General features: G+C 39.7%; 2 protein-coding genes and 1 long non-coding RNA gene across 5 annotated transcripts; 2 read left to right on the top strand and 1 right to left on the bottom strand.

The window, feature by feature from the left end:
• Positions 1–847: 847 nt before the first annotated feature.
• On the top strand, positions 848–11,500 carry LOC130253632 (alpha-1-antitrypsin-like). Of its 2 annotated transcripts, XM_056492354.1 has the most exons (6): positions 899–932; positions 1,506–1,563; positions 1,658–2,347; positions 2,811–3,081; positions 3,803–3,950; positions 4,683–11,500. In XM_056492354.1, the coding sequence occupies exons 3-6, from the start codon at positions 1,675–1,677 to the stop codon at positions 4,887–4,889; spliced, it is 1,299 nt and encodes a 432-aa protein (XP_056348329.1). In that variant the 5' UTR covers positions 899–932; positions 1,506–1,563; positions 1,658–1,674; the 3' UTR covers positions 4,890–11,500. The 2 variants fall into 2 exon arrangements, with proteins under 2 accessions (XP_056348330.1, XP_056348329.1); XM_056492355.1 differs by lacking the exon at positions 1,506–1,563 and having other exon boundaries at positions 848–932.
• Positions 11,170–19,941, bottom strand: LOC130253639 (uncharacterized). 2 transcript variants are annotated; one of them, XR_008840590.1, is made up of 6 exons: positions 19,621–19,941; positions 16,834–17,509; positions 15,019–15,138; positions 14,844–14,906; positions 13,564–13,640; positions 11,170–12,177 (listed from the first exon to the last, which is right to left on the bottom strand). It is a non-coding gene; the product is annotated as an uncharacterized LOC130253639 (long non-coding RNA). The 2 variants fall into 2 exon arrangements; XR_008840589.1 differs by lacking the exon at positions 19,621–19,941 and having other exon boundaries at positions 16,834–17,914.
• Positions 13,919–20,224, top strand: LOC130253633 (alpha-1-antitrypsin-like). The gene is made up of 5 exons (XM_056492356.1): positions 13,919–14,125; positions 15,766–16,435; positions 17,921–18,191; positions 18,837–18,984; positions 19,950–20,224. The coding sequence occupies exons 2-5, from the start codon at positions 15,778–15,780 to the stop codon at positions 20,139–20,141; spliced, it is 1,269 nt and encodes a 422-aa protein (XP_056348331.1). The 5' UTR covers positions 13,919–14,125; positions 15,766–15,777; the 3' UTR covers positions 20,142–20,224.
• The last annotated feature ends 59 nt before the right edge of the window (positions 20,225–20,283 follow it).

Raw genomic sequence — 20,283 nt, 5'->3', positions numbered from 1 at the left:
ATGTCTTCTTTAGTACTGGATGAAAGATGAATTGGCAGCTTGTTCTGTGTCCTCCTAGTGTCCATTTCAGCTGTACAGAAGATTAACCAAAAAAAAGATGATGTCTGTTACTGCCCACGTTTCTCTTTGCAATCAGTGCTGCTTCTTGGCAGTTGTGGTTTTGTTGTGTATTCTCTACAAATCCAGGTGAAAACTCTTCCCCAGTTCCCCAAATACTCAGTCACAGGTGATGGCCAATAGCAATGATAAAAACTTTATTGATTGTAAATATCTCACTAGAGTGATAATGTCACATGTTATTCTCCTAAGAAACTTAGAGACTGTTCACCAATCACACACAGTCTGCTCTGCATGGGAAAATCCCCAGAACCATTAAACAAGGTGTTGAAGGTTTTGACTGAGGTATATAGCAAGGCAGAAGGACTTTGTAAATCCAAACCCTGTTTTGAAATCCTGCCAGAGAGAGGTTATGGCTCCAGCAGTGCCCCAGGACGAATCAAAGAGGACATTCTGGCAGGGATGCTGTGATCACAGTGAGTGGTGCTGGTCAGACAGAGCCAAGCAAGGGGTGGCCATTGCACCAGGTCAGCTTCCAGCTCCAGCCATGAAAGGTATGGCTGTGGCTGGGGCTGTGGCTGTGGCTCCCCTGCCAAACACCCACAGCAGCAGGTTCCTCCTGTCTATCCACAAGCATGGAAGCAGCAGAGATGCAGTCCCTGCTCCATTCCCTCTTGTCTGTAGCCCCATCACCCAGCACTGCTAGCATTTCTCTGGGTTGGACAAATGTCCAAAATATTCAATGTCATTACTGCTTGCTGTGCATCCTCACAGGCAACTTTTATTTGAACTAATTAATGATTAACAAAGTGATCTGATTAACTCTGTTTAATGGTACTGAAGAGAACAAGCAGACAAGACCAGACTCTAGCAATGTAAGTACTCTTTTAGTTTTCCCTTGGATCTCACATTTCATTTTGGGGGGCGTTGTTGCCTGGGTGTGGTGCATGTGAATAGGGAATGTACATCTTATGAAAAAATCAATACACTTCAAAAGCCAGAAAGAACTGATACTAAAGAAGATACTTCACATAATAAGGTAAAAATTTGGTTTGGAAACAGTAGAAATGCCTATAGAATTTTGTACCACAAAGAGCAGTGATCTAGTCTTTCACCTTTGAAGAACCTGTAAGAGTATTTTGTAATTTTGATTCTAGATAGTATGATCTATGCTAAAATCACATTTTTGCTTAATACAGATTAAATTCTCTAACTATTTGATGAATTGAGGAAGGCTAACAAAGCTGCAGTAACCTTCCTGCAGTACTGAGTACAAAATCAACTCATGCCAGATGCTCTGGGGAAAAGATCATAAGCTCTGAGTTATTTACAAATTTTAAAAGAATATGCTAATATTCAAGTTAATAAAAGTTTTAAATTACCTCTTTTTGAAAGAGAACAAGACTATATATACATAAATAGAGAATCAGGAGGTGTGTTCTTTCCAGGGAACACTGGCATGCATCAGAAATGTGAATTGTAAATGTGCAGGACTTTGGAGAACAGGTATGTTCTGAAAGCACCAGTTCACTGTACTGGAGGACACAGTACAAACAGTTTCATTTCCATGATGTGTTTTGTATGTCTATTTCTTTTCCAGAAAGAACTGAGAGCAAAATGAAGCCCATTTTCTCCTTGTGTTTATTGCTCCTTGGTTTGCATACTGTTGCCCTGTGTCATCAGCGTCCTCGCTACCGTAAAAAGCAGGGAGATGCTAAAGGGACATATTATCCAGAACATAGTTCTCAGTGGGAAGAAGCTTCTCCACTTAAGAACAAAACCTTTGTCAAACTAGTTTCCAGCAATGCTGACTTTGCCTTTTCCTTTTACAATCTGGTCGCATCTGAAGCAATGGACAAAAACATTTTCTTTTCACCCATAAGTATCTCTGCCTCCTTTGCAATGCTGGCACTTGGTGCCAAGGCTGTGACACTGACACAGATTTTGGAAGGGCTTGCCTTTAACCTGAAAAAGACCCAGGAGGAGGAAATACATGAAGGTTTTTGCCAACTCCTCCACAGCCTGAACCGTTCCGACAGTGAGTTCCAGCTGAGCCTGGGCAGTGCCCTTTTTATAGAAGAGACACTAAAACCACTACAGAAGTTCTTGGATGATGTCAAAAGCTTTTATGAATCTGAAGTGTATTCTACTGACTTTAACAACTCTGTTGGTGCTGAGAGTCAGATCAACAGTTACATTGAGGAAAAGACAAATGGGAAAATTGTTAAACTAGTGGAAAATCTTGATCCTCTGACTGCAATGGTTCTCGTTAACTATGTCTTCTTTAAAGGTAAGATGTAACAAAGGGTGCAAAGCTAATGGTTATTACAGAGAATGAAAAGAGAAGAAATTTAAATATTTTAATTAGCAGAAATCATGTTCAGTATCTGGAAAGTATTGCTATAAACCCATATATATTTATTGACAGTAAAAATATGTCCTCACCTTCTTTAATGGTATTTAAAAACACATATTTTTATTGAGTTTGGTTAACTTTGTCATGTGATCAAGACTCATATATATATTGTATATATATATATACATACATATATTGTAGTGAAATATAGTGTTTTCAGTATCATCTGTCTGTAATTTCCTGTAAGCACCAAAAAAAAGAGATATACCTGAAGATGCAATAACATGAAAAGGATATTTACTGTAATGAAAGGAAGGCTGTGAGGCTAGGTCCTGTTTTATTCACCGTGACCATTCTTCTTTATATTCCACTGAATGAATTTTCTTCTTGTCATAAGCCCATTGGGAGAAACCCTTCAGTACAGCACAGACAAAACAGGAGGATTTTTTTGTGGATCAGAAAACATCTGTAAAAGTTGACATGATGTATCGAAAGGGTTACTACAGAAATTACTTTGATGAAGAGCTGTCCTGTTGGCTGGTCCAGATACCTTACAATGGAAATGTCGCAGCATTATTTGTTTTGCCTGATGAAGGGAAGATGAAGCAGGTAGAAGATGCCCTCTTGAAAAAAACTGTAACTAAATGGGAGAAGTCTCTCCAAGACAGGTAAACTTTTTTTGCTAAGGTGAGAGGTGACCATGGTACAGATTAGTAGTGTCTCTCTCACTAAGACAGAACATTAAAAGACTTTTATTATTTATTATTTGACTGAACTCTGCACACTTAATGGTTACTCTATGATGGACTTCCCTTATCTTAGTTGGAAACTGAAAATGAAAAAGAGCCATGGGTAGTGAACAAATAGATCGTTGACTTGGGATTCATCTTGGGTTAAGTTCCTGGTTCTACCAAAGGTTACTCAGCACCACGATGAGGCAAACAGCTCCTTGTTTCATATGAGCACTGGGAAAATACAATGGAATAGCTATTGGGTATTGAGGGCATTCTGTGCAAAAGTGGGTTAATTCACCATTACTGCAGCTATGTCTATGGTGGCCTGTTGTGTATTTGAACAGCCTTAGGTCAGCTAGCTACTATCTTTTGAAAAAGCCCTCCCACCTGGCAGTAGTAGCTCTGTTTGCCACTGAGTTGGTATAGCTGTCTTCCACCCTGCTCCTTGAACCCCACTGCAGAGGCAGGAACTAGCACAGATTTATTCTGTTCCAGCCCTCCACACTGAGTAGCTAACCTGATCAGAAGTGCAATCTGAACCCTGAGAGAAGGCTGCAAACATTTAGAAAAACAAATGTGAAATGTCAATATACTGAAGCCTTTGAGGAGTGTTGGCTAGATGATGATTTGTCCCTATTTCTCTTGTTTGTTACAGAAAAATACATCTGCACATTCCAAAATTTTCTATTTCTGGTACCTATGATGTGAAAAATATAGTTGAACAAATGGGTATGGTCAATCTGTTTACTGAACAAGCTGATCTCTCAAGGATTACTGAGGAGCCCGGACTGATGGTTTCAAAAGTAAGTCAGCATGTGAAAGCAACCACAGGATTTGCCTGTTCCCAGGAACCTGACATTAATATCCCATGAAAAGCTTATCCCAGTCTCTCTGAAGCATCACTCAGTCATCAATAGCTGTCAGTCTGGTGGCAAAGAAAGCCCTGTCTTTTATAAACCTGAAGCCAAACATGCTTGCAAGGGGTTAGAAAGGCATGGTTGGAGGACAAGGATGAAAACACACACATAATTAAATGTTCTTTTGGCTACTAAACAAAATTATCTAAATGTAGTGCATTAGCTTTGGTAAAATTTCCTCTAATTCTTCCTACAAAGGGCAAAGGGCTGTTATTCCTGCCCTTCTAGTGTTCTCAAAAAGTTATTTTTTTCAGATAGATGACAGGGTAAATTCACAATAATACATGAAGTTGCCAAAGACAAAATTGAGTCTCGGCTAAATTACCAGGTTTCTTTGCTTCCAGAGTTTCTTGTCATAAGTCATCTTGAGTGCTCTTTGGCTGCCTGCAGTTTGAGGGCTCCTCTCTGCACGAGCAGTGAGGAGGATGGCTCGGGGGGTGTGATGGCTGCTGGTGCTGCAATGGGAACGGGAGCAATGGGTGATGACCTTCCCAGAAGCTGCTGCTGCTCAGTCTGGCCCCAGGCAGGGCCCCCTTGGCTGGCCAAAGCGAAGAGGGTGCAGGCTGCTCTCTTCTTGCTGGGCTGTCAGCTGGAGGCTGTTTGCTGTGTCCCTTGCAGGTGATCCACAGAGCCATGCTGAGAGTTCACGAGAACGGCACTGAGGCTGCCGGGGCCACCGTGAAGGAGGTCACCTGGAGATCTGGGGACTTCCCTCGCCCACCTCGAGTCAGATTCAACAGGCCATTTCTCCTGATGATTCTGGATAAGTTCACCCACACTGTCCTCTTCATTGGGAAAATTGTAAACCCTCAGAAAAATGACTGATTGACGAAATTTATGCACATCACTGGCTAATTCCCGTGATCCAGTGAAACACTTATGTATGCATACCACCCTGTGCTAGTGCTCATCTTTCAACCCTTATCCTTAGAAAACTTATTAATCCCTTAAAACACAAAAACTACTTTTCCTTGTCCAAAAGTCACTAGGATTTCCCACAGCCTACCCCTGAATATAGCATGTAGTGTTAGTGAAATACAAGTCACTCTTTACCAGGTTTGTAAGAAGCCCTTTCTGACCTGCTCCTGTGGGGTATTCAGTTGGTTTAAAGGCTCCAATTAATATAGGTATTGCTGTACAGTCACAGGGTGTGCATGTGAAAGGAGAAACAGGAAAAAGAAGGTGCAGATTTCTTTAATATCAGGGTGAATTTTCATTAACTTCTTTAGGTTTTGTAACCAAGTATGGCATGAAACTGAAGGATCAGTGACTGAGACTTTGGAGGACACAACAATGTAAAGGGCTGATGAGTGCAGCTGTTTTAGCTTGCCTTCCTCTGTCTCCTTCTCAGCAAAAACCCTCCCATGGAGACAAGAAGGCTGCTTTTGCTGTACAGATAATTTTAATTCTACTGAGGAAAGAATCCATGGCAGAAAAAATACTTCTGTTTTATCCTACTAATATAATGATTGTTGCTAATGCCTTGAGATAAAATGGAGATGGAATAGTCCATGATATAGCACCAGTCTCCTTTTCATAGATTTGTTGTCGCTGTCATTTCTTGTTTCTACTGATGCCACCTTTGGTATTCACTTTCCAGCTAGATTTGACAGACTGTGGTAGAAAAAATAGGAGGAATAAAAATTATAACTCCAGAAAGGTTGCATTTCCTCAGTAGGAACAGCAGAGCTTTCCTAGGGACTTGATTTAAGCTATCATAAGCACACATAAAATTGCAGAAAATATTTCAGAAGTCACTTTTCTAAATGTTAGCAGTGGATTACTGTTATAGAGTAAAAACAGACTGGGAATTGATATTTGTACCTTTTCTTAACTTAAGGTTCCTTGAGTCCAACTATACTAGATAGTTGCATGGTTATGAGAGAAACATACCTTTACTTATTTTAAAGTTTTAAATTATCTTATTATCTTTTGCTTTAGTTTTTAAATCAACATCTTCAGCACATTTTATTAAAATATGGAAATCCAAAGAAAGCGTGTAAATTACAGATGGATTAAATCTTTTTTTACAGAATATCTCAAACAGGTGGAAAAAATATAAATGATATTTTACATCTTAGTGTCTTAAGATGTCTGTGAAGGATGTAACAAAAACTGTGGTGAATATTTCTAAAGCACAATTTTTTTTTTTTTGGTTTGTGGATATTTATTCTCTTTCATGTTAAATCAGTGTCATCAATATGTGTAAATTGTAGCACAAGAATACCAATAAGCAATAGAAAAATTTATGTCTATCTGCAGACAGGTAACACTTGATATTCACTTTCAAAGTCCTCCTCAAAATCACATAAATCAATGACAAAAGTTTCTTACTCATAACTGTATTTAGTATTGTTCCATATTTAGTAACGAGTAGTTGGCTTCATGCCTCCAAACATAGGGACTTGGTCTTGGTGTAGTACAGTTACATTCATTTTACAGAAGATAGTTTAAAACTTCTTGCAAAATCTCAGGGGTAATTCAGGATGAATTGTCAAAGTCCAGATTTGCAATGACAAATAACTCTGTAGGCAAATATCAAGAAATATGTTTGTTGTTCCTCATGGACCTCAGATCAATAGTCTCTGTTTGTTAGTAGGAAAAAAATATCTAAATGCTATTTTGCCAAACACATCTCACTTTGAGAAGTAACCTACCTCTTAAGTCATTTGAAATTGGATAGAAAAAAATGAAGCTGATTTAAGAACTGGATGACCAGAAACCACCTAACATCTAGGTAACATCCATCTTCAGATGGGTGTAAGAACCATACACGTCTTGCCTTGGTTTTCTTTCTGTTTTGGCAAAAACATGCCCCTCACTTCAAATGTGCGGAAAATTTGTTTATTAAATAACGAGCACAGAGGAATTGCACAACCAAAAATGTCAGTACTAAAGTTGTCACAAACCCACTGCAGTAATGGTTTGATCAGAATGATGTTCCTTTTTGTAGTCTGCTGGTTTTTTGCTTGTTTTTTCATGGGTTTTTGTTTCTTGGTTGGCTCCCTGGCTGTGAGTACTATGGCCAAGAAATCTCAGAGTAACCAGGGAAGGGCTTTAATCCAAGCTAGTTGAGGGTTGCTGCTGCTGTTGCATGCAAAGGCTGTGATGGGCCAATGCAGGGGCATTGCTGGAGGCTGGAGCTGCTGTGAGGAGCCACATGAAGGACAAAGTGCAAAGGACATCTCTAATGCAGCCTGCACTGGTGTCCACACCCAGACGTGATGTGGGAGTGCTTGCAACCATGGACACGCGTGACCTGCAGCCTCAGCACTGCCTGTGCAGACCCTGAGGGAAATCTGGGATGGTATGGATCAAAGCAGTCTCTGTAGAGGCTGAAAGCAGTCTTCTCTTTTAGGTTAACAGCCACAGAAAAAGAATTGCCAACATGGCAGAAACTTTGGAACAGCACACACTGAGCAGCTCTCTGCAATAAGGAAAAAAGGAAAACAAGCAGTGTGGAAATAGCAGTAAACTGTATTTGTTGTCATATTTAGGAACTACAAGTTCCTAAACAAAGACTGAAAATGTAAATGAAGAGCTCAGAAACCCAGGCTAAACCATGGTGGAGATGGATTTAAGAGTTATCTACAAATTATGTGAAGTTCAACAGACACTGGAGAAAAGCCAAAGGAAATTTTGAGTAGTGTTAAAGACCATAAAAAAAGGAACAAGCAAAAGTGGGAAACTGTATATTCTTGTGGGGCCAGATAGAGAAATAACATGCTTGATGTATAAAAAAAATTACATATTTCCAACAGCCAGTGGTTAGTGCCAGTGCACAGGTCTGTCATTGTTCCCAGTGTTGTACAGAACCAGCTAGGGAGAAACTAAAAGCACATAACAGAAGCATCAGCCTTAAATGTCATGGGCTGAAAAGAAATTACATATTCTTCTGGAAAGACCAACTAATATTCTGTTGAATGCACAAAATAAGGATGGAACACCTGGAACATCTCTCCTATGAGGAAATGCTGAGAGAATTGGAATTGTTCAGCCTGGAGAAAAGAAGGCTTTGGGGTTAGCTAACTGCAGCCTTGCAGCACCTGAAGAGATCCTGCAGGAAAGATGGAGAGGGACTTTTTACAAGGGCCTAGAGTAACACGACAAGGGGAAATCACTTCAAATGGAGAGTAGGTTAGATAAGATATTAGGATGGAATTTTTTACTGTGAGGGTTGTAAGTCACTGAAACAAGTTGTCCAGAGAAGTGATGGATACCCCACCCCTGGTAGTGTCAATGGTCTGGCTGGATGGGGCCCTGAGAAAACCTGGTGTAGTGGAAAGTGTCCTTGCCCATGGCAGGGGCTGGGAACTAGATGATCTTCAAGGTCCATTCTAACCCAAATCATTCTATGATTCTATGATATAATGTATTTAATTTTGTCACACAATTGTCACACAATTAGTAATTAACAGATATTCCTGGGAAATACTAAGTGAATTCCTCAGTTTTAAAGAACTTGATTATTAATCAGGGCTGAAAATGTTTCTATTGCCATCAGGAGCTTGGTGGCCGTGAAGTTGCTGTGGCCAAGATCCTCATAGCCAGCATCCACCACCTGCTAATCACAATAACCTCTAGGCTCAGGAAATCCCTGTGATAGATATATACCTCAAAGTAGTGCTCTTCCACAACCTTCAAAGAGCTTTGGTAACCTCAAAGGCCCCCTGCATACTCCTGGCATATCAGAATGAGTTACCAGCAGCAGAATCACCTAAGCTCAGAGATACCTGAGCAGAAGCCCAGGGCCCACAAGCTCCTGTGAGACAGTCTGATGAGGAGAAAGCCATAATATTAACCCCATAGTTCTTCTATATATTAGATTCCTTACTTGTGTGTTTTCATTTGACAAGGAGACAAAAAAAATAATCTGTGGTTATTTGACTCCTGCGAAGGTCTGGAAAAGAGTTGTATTTCTCTTCTTCAAATGCAATGTGTTTTGGTCATTTTTGTTATTTCATCTGGAAAAAAGGGTTGGGAAGAAATAGGTTTACAAATCAATCAGAAGTGGCTGTATAAGCAAAGCATGCTCTAGCTGAGGCTGTTGGCTTTCCAACCAATTCTTCAGCTCTCTCATTCCCCCTGAGTAGCTGACTTTGACATTGCTTGTGAGACTTCTCCCGTTTAAATGGACATACAAGTGTTTGTTTTGTGTTAACTGAAAAGCACATCTTGGACTTTTATCACAACACCTTTAAAACCACTAGCCTGCATTGAAAAAAGGAGGAAAATTAAGTAATCTTCCTCAGAAGATTATTTACAGCCTCCAGGATTGTTTGTACATTCTTATTCAGTGCCTTATGCCGTGTGAAGTGCAAGCAATAAAAGAAACAGCAGAGAGGACATCTTGGCTAAGGGGGCATCTTGCAAGGGGTGTGAACATAAGACAAGAGTTATATTAGAGCTCATGTTACAGTTCCTTAAGGGTGAGTTAGAGGTGCTAAAGGACATCACCTCTCTGCAAAGGAAGGACTGGGAAAATAGCTGCTCTTGTGAAATGGTGAGAAACAGAAATATTGTTGGAGGTTCTGTGAAGAAAAACATGTAATATCTTGAAGAGCACTGTTCTTTCCCAAATAAACAGCAGAGGTCCATGGGGAGTACATGTGAGGAAGAGGAGAATTACCAAGACAGCCACATTTTGCTGTGAGAAGCAGGGGCTTAAGTCAAGGTGCCTCTTGCAGCTGCCATGACACAGGAAAGGAAGAAAACAAGAGCATCCTGACAGTACTTTTGGGATAATTAACTCCTCTGCCATGCAATGTAGACTTCAAGTTCTTCTAAGGCTTGACTTAATTAGCAGATATTAAAGTTTTTGGCATAAATAAGCCAGAAAGTGATGCCAATAGAAATAGAAAAAAAGGAGATTGTTGTAGGGGAGAAGATTTAACAATAAAATTTTCACCTCCATCAGTCAGATGTTTAGTCACAGGGCACAGGCTCAGACCCATCAAGTGCAGCTGCACTGCTGCTTCTCCCCTGCTCGGAGTTCAGAGTTTATCTGGATGTCATGCTGGCCACACAGGGCCTTTAAGCCTTTAAAACTTGGAAACACTCAGAATAAACATTCAGCCCTTGTGTTAACTTTCCATTCCAGTGTCATTTTGTGACACTTTCATTTGTATAGTCGTTTATGGACTTCAGAGCGTGAATAAGGCTTTAGGCTTTTGACTCTCACATGTCCTTGAGTCTTTGGTGCTGGCTTCCTGAACTTTCCCCCAAGGCAAGGTCAGTGTAGGAGCTGACAGCTGATGTGACACAAGCACTTCTTGATCATTCTTCCTTATTTTGGGAGTACAAGGGGCTCTCTCTGCACCAAGCCACGTAGCATCTGCGGAGCACTGCAGCAGTTTCTTTCCTCAGGCATTTATATCTGTTCTAACTGCTGGCAATTTCTACCATTATCTGCTCAAAGACTGCTCCCTCTCCTTGATTTTGTACATCTTTTGTGGTAAGGTTAAACCCAGCCTCTAGTTTAGGCTCCAACTCATTCAATACACTGCTATGAATCATAAGTGAAACTCAGACCTATTCCAATCTGAGATGACTCACTTTTTGGCAGTTTTGGGATAGAATAACATGGGGATTTCTTAAAGAAATAATTCAGTTTCTTTACTAAAAAGAAATTAAGAAAAAGATGAGTCAAAAAACACAGCTGGGGTAAACACACAATTTTACTTCTTATTTCTTTTCTATACTTGTATTGCTGTGCAGATGAAGATATACATCTTTCTTTAATTCAACGCAGAAAAATTAAAAGAGCAAGTTAGTTCAGAGGCAGTACGAACAGTCAGATAGATCTTCTATTCCTATATTTAAAAGCCAAATCTATGTTTATCTAGTTATTTTTTCTTACTGACATTGATTCTCAAAATGTTTTTCACTTGATCCCCAAGAAGGCCAGCTCCATTTTCTTTCCAGGGCACTCCAGTTGGATGTGACATGTCTGCTTTGGATGGAGGTGGAATTTGGGTGAGGGAAGATGATGAAAGGTCAAGAGAAGTTTAGGGGGAAAACAGCCTCTCAAAAAACTTCAGTATTCACGGAGCCTGGCACCACTGAACTGACCACTGAGGTCTAAGTCTTGTAACTCATTTTTGTGGGAAAAATGAGGAATTATTTTTGGCACTCTGTGGAATTTTGGGTGTCCCAATCTTTCTTTAGAAACTACTTCAAAGATATTAACTAAAACATCCTTTTTTTTTCCTCCTTATTTTCACTCTGATCTTTGAGTTCATAGATCTGAACTAGCATAAAATTAACCTCTGTAACAAATATTGATGGCTTTCTGTGCAGTGGTGAGAAATTTTTGTTATGCTTTCTCACTCAGATGTTAATTCCCTTCCTCCCTATCTTGTAAATGACAGCCAGCAAATAAAATATACTGTGTGATTGGGTTTCAATCCCATAAACTAATTGATCATTCCACAGAAGAGTACCTCTCAAGAGCTGTAAATTATCTACATTTCCTGGAAAGCAGCAGTGTAGTCAAAACCTGATTCTACTGAAGGTAGGCAGCACCAGCAATGCTTATTTTACATTTTGGCTTTCCAAGCAGATCTAGGCAATAACAGGCGACAAATACATTTAATTTTCTCCCTTGAGTCTTTGTGAGGCCCTCCCGGGGTAAGGGTGGGGGGGAAGGGGTAAAGTATCCACGTGGATTTGGCTTCACAAAGACCTCCCCTGAAACAAATGGAAGAGCAGAAGATCCATGGAATTAATGGTAAGCAAGGTCCAGCTGAGAAAATGCAATGGCTTCTCTGTGAAATGACAGCCCAGAAGTTCCTGGATCATGACAAAGACATGTATGATGCTGGAGCTGGAAGACACCGAAGATCAGAGGACAGAACAGTTTGAATGTAGACAATTCTAACAAGGAACATGCTTTTACCATGCAGTTGGTTAAGTGCTGGAAGACAAGGTCCAAAGAGGTTGCAAAATACCTGTTCTTGGAGACATGCACCTGAGAAACCTGATGTTTGGTGTAAAGGGCTGGACTAGATGGCCTCTGGAGGAGGAGTGGAGTCCACTGCCCAAGGTTCCTCCTCTGCTGTGACCAAACCAAGGTTCAAAGAGAGCCTCTGAATGTAGAACAGATTCTGAACTGCTGCCAAGTTCATTTGTGGGGAAAAAAAACAAGTTACACGTTAATTACCTCTTCTGATCTGCTTTTCTTAGTACCATGTTGAAGCAGGTGCCCAAGCTGCATGATCAAAAATCTAAAGGACCAGACACACTCCAGGAGATGCCTTAGCACTCGTGTCACTAGAGGCACTAAGCTAGGAGGTTTATCTGGTAGTGCAGCTGCTCATGGCCACAGACCTCTCCTCTTCAGTGTGTGTTTGCAGATGGCCACTATACATGTCTGGGTACAACAAACATTAAAGCCAGCTGGCCCAGCGAGCACTGACTTCTACCTTCTCTGTGTGGCTACATCAGCATTTATCTGTGTCCTCAGACAGGTTTGGTTTTCTTTTTTTTTAATCCATGTAATGTTTCACAGAAGTGTAAATATTTAACACTGCTCACCTCTATGACTAAAGAAGTCCCCAGAACCACCAACAGCCTGACTGCCTTGGACCACCACGAGCACCTCTCTTGTTTTCCCTGGAAGACTGCACTTGTGCCATTGGGCATTCTGGGTTATACACTCATTTAATTTAAGTGCAGAGTTTTTGTGGCTGGCAAGAGAAGAAAACAGGCTATTCCATCAAGCCTCACCTGACTTTCACAAGTACTCCAAGGGACAGCTGCAATTAGTATTCTAATAAGAAAAAATACTAATTCAAAATCAAAACAGCAAATTTTGGCTATATCTAAGGCAAACATGCAGAGTTAAGCTGTATTCTGAAATTAAAAAAAAAAAAAAAACAAAAAAACAAGAAAACAAAAGAAAGAAAAAAAACTGTTGAGTCTGTAAATGCAGGGAACCTATTGCATGACCAAGGCCATGGGTCCCAGCAGGTGAAGAATGACCCCTGAAACAGCATAGCTGGGAATGGGAGCTGCTGTGCTTACACAGTTTCACATACACAGCTCCTTGGTTCTACAGTATCAAGGGGATTGTGGTTGGCTGATCAAACCATGCACCTGGACAGCTCATCCATTCCTGAATGTGGTAAACCTGCTTCACAGCACTTACCTTCATCTTCCTTTGGAAGATTCTTGGGAAATACATCTTTATAGAAGGGTGAGACTTGTAGTTTGAGAGTGCCTTGATTTATTACTGGTTAATATTTCTGGGTTATTCTTTTCCATCATTTGCTACTGTTTGATAAATTTGAGACTAGGTTGCTGTTCATTACAGCATATGTTGTTCAGTACTGTCATTGGGCACTTCCAGTCATGGCACATATTTTATACAGCTTTTTCAAATGCTGAATCTACATTAAGTACTTTTCTTGATAGGCTAGGTTGTCCTTAACAGAATACAGAAAGAATCATTTGATTGTGAGGAGACCATTCAATAAATTGCCACAGACCTAAAACTCACCATTTCTACAAGACTCTCCTTATTTATGAGGCCAAGAGGAGTCAATGGCTTCTGAGTAGCAACCAGTGAGGTTTCTACTGCATAGAAATAAAAGATGAGATGTTGACACATAAGTGGAGTCCAATAAGCTCAGTAGTATGACTTAGGTGGTGCTCCTTGTAGCTCCCTCACCCTGGCCTTCAGAGCTTAGTGCTGGACAAAATTGTGCCTCCAGACAAACAGTTATATTCATCTCAGGTAGCACATAGGGCAGAGTAGCTGTTCTTGATACCAAAATACCATTTCCAATAAATATTTGCTTAGGAGTTGCACACCCTTTGGGATGTAACACTGTACTCTACTGACCAGCCTGGGCCCTGTGGTCTTTGTTCTGTTTGGAGTGAAGAGATGTGGACACATGCATACAAGGTCCAAGAACACTGGCTTCATCAGCATTCAGCTTTGTGCTTCCAGATAATATGTATCTGAAGCCATGTAATGTTTAACAGAGGAAAACAGCAGTACGAGTAAAGCAGCAAGAAACAGCACAGCCCATTGAGAGCAAGAGCCTTCTGAATGTAAAGTAAGTACCCAGTTATATTTACCTTAATGATTTTGACCCAGCTGTGTAGTATTTAGCTAAGTGGGTCTTAAAGCACATCTGCTTTCAAGGGTGAAACCTAGTTTCTAAAGTACTCAAATGACAGCTGAACTCAATTTCAAGAAATACTGCATAGCAAATTCTAGGGATTCATTATAGCAGCTCAACACGTTATAACTCTGCTCTGAATACTTATCCCAAATACCTCAAAAACACCTAGAACAAATAGGATTCAATAACAGAAATATTCTGACTTTTCAACTGTCAATATTTTTTAATTATTACTAATTTTCTCTAAAGCTTACACTCAACTAACCAAAACTGAAGTGGATGAGTAAATGTCTTGCTTATACTAAGATGGCCCAGACAGAATTCACAAAATGATTTTGCTAAGCCAATGTCCTGTGTAAATTCCAGTTTACCCAGATTAGCCAGAGCAAAACTGCAGAAAGACAAGCTGGTTCCTTTTCACCCCACCTTAGAGGTCAGAGTGCTGTCCTAGGGTAGAGAAAATACCAATAAACATCTAATCTGCTCTGCTGAACCCCTGTCTTTGAGTGCCTTTACCATTGACTGGGGGCAAGCAGACAGCTTGTGATCTTCTGCCTGAAGCTCTTCTGTTTCAAGTAGGGCATTAGGTGAAGGCTATTTTGAGCTTTTCCACTCACTCCACCATATTTTTAATGGGAATAGCTCTTACTTGTTTTCTGACAGGTTGAACATCTTAAACACCACAGATCATCCCAGCATGTTCTTGGTCTAACTGTTAAAAGAGAAAGTAAACAAACAAGAAGGAGTCACAGTCAGTACAAATGTCCAAGATGCCCTGATCCAATCTTGCTGCTGAGCACTACTCTGGCCTTAGGCATATTTACCTTACAAGAGGATACTTTCCTGCTGAAATGAAGCTTGGAAAGACAGGAGAGGTCAAGTCCTCACTAATAGTCTCACCTTCCCATAACCAGATGTGGGATACATACAAAAAAGGAACCCATCTGGAAGACAAGTGACACATGAGTGGTTATTTAACACAGACAAACATATTCTAATTTACTCAAGTATTGAAGCAGAAAAATTTTACCAGCTCTTATGATTAGCCACTTTGTATGGCAAAATGAGTCAGGAATAAAAGAAATTGGTACTTTTGAATTCTGCAGTCTCATATTATTTTCCTTTGGTATAGCAGTATAACACTGTCATTTAACAAAAACCTCATTCAAACCCTAATAACATAATAATCCTAGGAGGACTTAAATGATAAGCACAAAGTAACTAATTAGAATGCTTCTAATGTGTTGCTTTGCCATTAAAAAAAAAGGCACCATTTCATTTCTTCTCTCCCTTCGTCTCATTTTTCTATAATACTCATATGTTTCTTTCCCCACTAACAAGGAACTTTTGTAGCTAGAGTAAAGTAGAACTGAAATAGGCAGCAATGGATAGAAATTACAAGTAAACTCTGAAGGATTTTTTTTTAAAAAAAAACCACTTCCACAGAAAAGGAGGAGGTCAGGAGATAACAGTGATTTCCACTTGAAGGCAGTAGCAAGCAGAAATAAAAGATGAGATATCAACACAGGCACCCTCCATCATCCAAGCCCTTTTCCTCTTTGTGCACGCAGTCTCTGTGAAGAATGACGAAGGCCATGCTCCCCCTGTGCCTGCTGCTGGCTGTGCTTCACCTCAGTGTCCACAGCCTGGCTCAGACTGACCACCACACTGACCAGCACGAGACAACTGACCCCCAGGAGCAGCATTCCCACCAGGGAGATCCTCTTGAGTCCTGCCAAAGGATAGTGCCAAGCAACACAGACTTTGCCTTTCGGTTTTACAGGCAAGCAGCCGCTCAAGAACCCCCAAAGAACATTTTCTTTTCCCCAGTCAGCATCTCTGCTGCCCTTGCCCTCCTGGCCCTGGGCTCCCGAGGCAGCAGCCAGACCCAGCTGCTGGAAGGACTGGCCTTTAACCTCAGCAGCATCCAGGAGGAGGAGATCCATGGTGGCTTCAGCCAGCTCCTGCTCCTGCTGAGCCGCCCGGGGAGCCAGGTGCAGCTGAGCATGGGCAGCACGCTCTTCATGGACAAACACCTCAAGCCAATGAAAACCTTTCTGAAGGACATCAAAAAACTCTACAGAGGAAAAGCTGTCTCCACTAGCTTCCAGAATTCCACTGAAGCTAAAAAAGAGATCAATGATTATGTAAAGAATAAAACCCGTGGGAAGATAAACCAAATACTTGAGGACCTTGATCCAAACACGCTGATGGTAATTGTTAACTATATTTATTTTAAAGGTAAGTCACAGAGGTGCTACTTACATCTCCATTAGTGCTGTTTCACCTAAAGTAAAACTAGTACACCAAGTTATTTCTGAATAATTTTGAAATTAATGTCTTTAGATGAGACTATTATGAAAAAAAATTGAAAGTTTTCAACTCTGAAATCTCTGCCACATCAAAATTTTTCTAACATATATTTAGGCTTCTAAGAACAAAAGTTCACCTACTTGCAATATTCAGGTTCAGGGAATTGCCAGAGCATAACAGATTCATGCATTGTTAAATTATCCTGTCAGACTTCATCTACTTATTATTTTAAAAATTAAAATGTTTTCACATTGCATGTGTGAATTAGGAAACTAAATTCTGAAGATGATGGTCAACAAAATTCCAAAAAACTTTAATTTACTTACAGTCCATGACTAGTAACTGGATAGGAGCCTCTGGAGGTGGAGCCCAAATGTTTTACACCTTGTCATCATATCACACATATCCCAAGAGGTATTTGAATGTATTGCTTTGAAAATTATTAACTTCTTCTTGGGTGATCATTTGTAACAGCATGCAGGACATGGAATTTCCCACCCAGAAAGCAATATTTGGAAAGTGTTTGGAAATTATGAACTTTCAACTAAATAAAAAAAATATTTTATTTCAAATAATTTATAAATTTGGTTGACCTAATCTCAGGTTCTCTAGCCTCAGTACCATACCAGAGAACATTTCTTTCCTGGAGGGCAAGGGAGGAGGCATAACCTTATAAAGTAACCAAAATACTATGAAGTTTACATTCCATTATTTATTTTTCCAATTAGGCTATTTGCATTCAACATTAATTAAAAAAAAAAAAAAAAAAAAAGCCAGGAAAACATACTTACAGAATGGCAAGCTGCAATCCCTGTCTATTTGTTCAGTCAATGACCTCTTTTATTACAAAAAGAAATATCATAGAATAATTAATTGAATAAACATCAAGAGCAAACCATTTTGAAGACTAAAGACCTTGAGGCCCTATTCCATTTACCACTCTGAAGTTATGTTCAGGTCCAAAAGTTTGTGTGTCTCTGGCATGTAAGGTTTTCCTCAGCGCTACAAGATGAAAAACATAGAAAAAACATGTGAGGAGCATAACATGCTACCTTTTAAAAGTCAGACATCTGCTCTGAAACTTGTTTTTCAAGCAATATTCTGAAAACAGACAGTAAAACCCTGGATTCTGTTTCCATTTGCTTCAAATAGGACATAAGGTAATATGATGAAGTTACTGCATTTAATTTATCTGACTTAGAAAAATGATGTACAAGTCCATACAGGATTTAACCTGTGATATTTAGTTGTTACAGAGAACAAGATATTTAATAAACTTGAAATACTTTTCATCCTCAAGTATAAGTGTAAATCTTCAGATATGGTTTTATTTATTGTACATTAGTCTGGACTACATTAATGCATCCTCACTGAAATACATATTCAATTCCATTCTTTCTCTTTTTTTTTAAGCCTACTGGGAAAATCCTTTCCATATTGAGGGGACTCACAAGGACTATTTCCATGTTAATGCAAAGACCTCAGTTGAAGTGGAGATGATGGTTCGAGATGGATTTTATAAAGCACACTCTGACAGGAAGCTGTCATGCAAGGTGGTGCAGATTCCTTACAAGGGAGATGTTGCAGCATTGTTTATTCTGCCCAATAAAGGGAAAATGAAACAGTTGGAACATGCCCTGACAAAAAACACTGTTTCTAAATGGGAGAGATCTCTTCGAAGATGGTAAATATAGAACTTTGATTTGATGATTCGAGGTGATCAGAATCCAGTCTGAATGCTATGGTCAGGTTTTATAGTTTGGATTTTTGATGGCAAGTTTAAACAACAGAATAAGTATAAAGAATCAGACCAAATTATTTGATACTTTCAGCAAAAATTAGAATCAGCATTGTCTTGTGATGAGAGATCTCTGAGGTGGGAAATTTAATTCTTTTTTCCCCATATATTTTTTAGTTGAGGCTAAGTGTCTTCATTTCACTTGTCTCAAGCAAAATGTTTTGAGTGGTAATACTGTGACAGAGCAGTCAGACCCCTCTGAGGGAATGGGGTGTGAATTCCAAAAGCAGAACCTTCAAGGTTAGAAAAACAATACAAACTTTGTCCCAAAAGTGCTGTCAGCACTACTGATTACTGTCTCATAAAGTGACTGTATTGCAGAATCATACAAGACATATCAACTCATGTCTTTCTCCTTCCATACTTTCCTACCCTCCAGACCAGCATCTTCCTATCTTCTTTTTCTTGCCATGTTTTTTAGATGACAAGACCAGCATTTTAGGACAGAAGAACCACCATCAAGTTAGGAATCTTCTGTCCAAGGCATGCTTTGACTACAATAACTCCCACAATTTTCTTTTGAATTGACAGGAGGATGGAGTTGCATATTCCAAAACTATCAATTTCAGGCACCTATGACTTAAAGAGGATCTTAATGAATATGGGTGTAACTGATGTGTTTTCTGAACGGGCTAATCTGTCTGGAATCACAGGAAACCCTGATATGAAGGTTTCAAAAGTAAGTTTATCAGCAGAAACAACCATCTATGGATTCCTTAACAGCCAATTGCCTTACCCTGAGCTCAACTGTGAAATTTGACTTATTGCTAGTGCTGGCTGATACTCTGGAAAAGAACATTTATCTGATACAGTCCCTTTAAACTCCCTCAGACTTCTCCAAGATCTGGAGATAATGGTATTTTCATTTGTCTGACAAGCAAAGTTGGAGGGTAGATGGAGGGGTGGGTTTGGCATTTAACCAGGAAACTAAACACAGCATATTTTCTGCATTTAAAAGAAGTGCCTACGGGTAACTGTGCTGTGCATGTCTTGCATCAGCATAGTGGTCTTTTTCTAACATGCATTCTATAATTTTAATGGATTTAGAAACTGCTGAAACTGAAGGCTCTGTTGAGAGCTAATGTAAAATGTACCAGACTTGAGAAAAATATCCCATTTACTGAAAATAATGTGAAAATAAAAAGTAGCACTTTACAGCTATTCTGAAAACAACAACTTATAATTTTTTAACATTTTGGGGCTAGTAAAAGAAAAGATTAAAAATGCCCAACAATAATTTAACAAAAACATTTGGTATCAAGGTTGACTTTCTACCTGGCTAAACTTCAATGCATGTGCTGTTAGGAATACTTACAGAGCAGTTCTGGATTCCCATTTCCTTTCATTTTGAAACTGACATTCCTGGTGAATTTGCTTGGCTCTTTTACTTTCAATTAATTTCACAAGGTGTGCAGTTGCTAAGGTCTCCATTGATGCACCTGTGGTGAGGAACACTGTATAAATATTTGCTTATTGAGACAACATTGCTAGAACACCCACAAGGGGCTGTAGCACCCTTCTTCCTGGTTCCTGGCTTACCAACAATTCTTGTGAAAGGCAGTACTCGAATTAACTTTGTATTAATTTGAATTACTTCACACCACATCTTCCACATCCATTAATTCTTGCTGTATTTTATTGTAGGCTACTCACAAGGCCCTGCTGAAGATTCATGAGAATGGCACAGAGGCTGCAGCAGTCAGCAGCACTGATTTTCTTCCTCACTCTGTTCCTCCCATTGTTAAATTCAATCGTCCATTCTTGCTGTTGATTGTTGATCAGTACACTCAGAGCATCCTATTCATGGGAAAAATTGTAGACCCAACTGAACAATGACTGGTCAGGGGCTGGTCATTGATTTGAATTGTATTTGGTGGAATTATTGTCCATTGTGATTAAAATTATAAATCAGGAAAGAGTGCAGTCATTCTTAGAAATATTCTTTTTGCATCATCTTTCCATAGAAAAAAACACGACC

The sequence above is a fragment of the Oenanthe melanoleuca genome, chromosome 5 (assembly GCF_029582105.1).
Source record: "Oenanthe melanoleuca isolate GR-GAL-2019-014 chromosome 5, OMel1.0, whole genome shotgun sequence".
In the NCBI taxonomy this organism is placed as follows: Eukaryota; Metazoa; Chordata; class Aves; order Passeriformes; family Muscicapidae; genus Oenanthe; species Oenanthe melanoleuca.
This window is presented reverse-complemented; position numbering and strand designations above follow the sequence as displayed.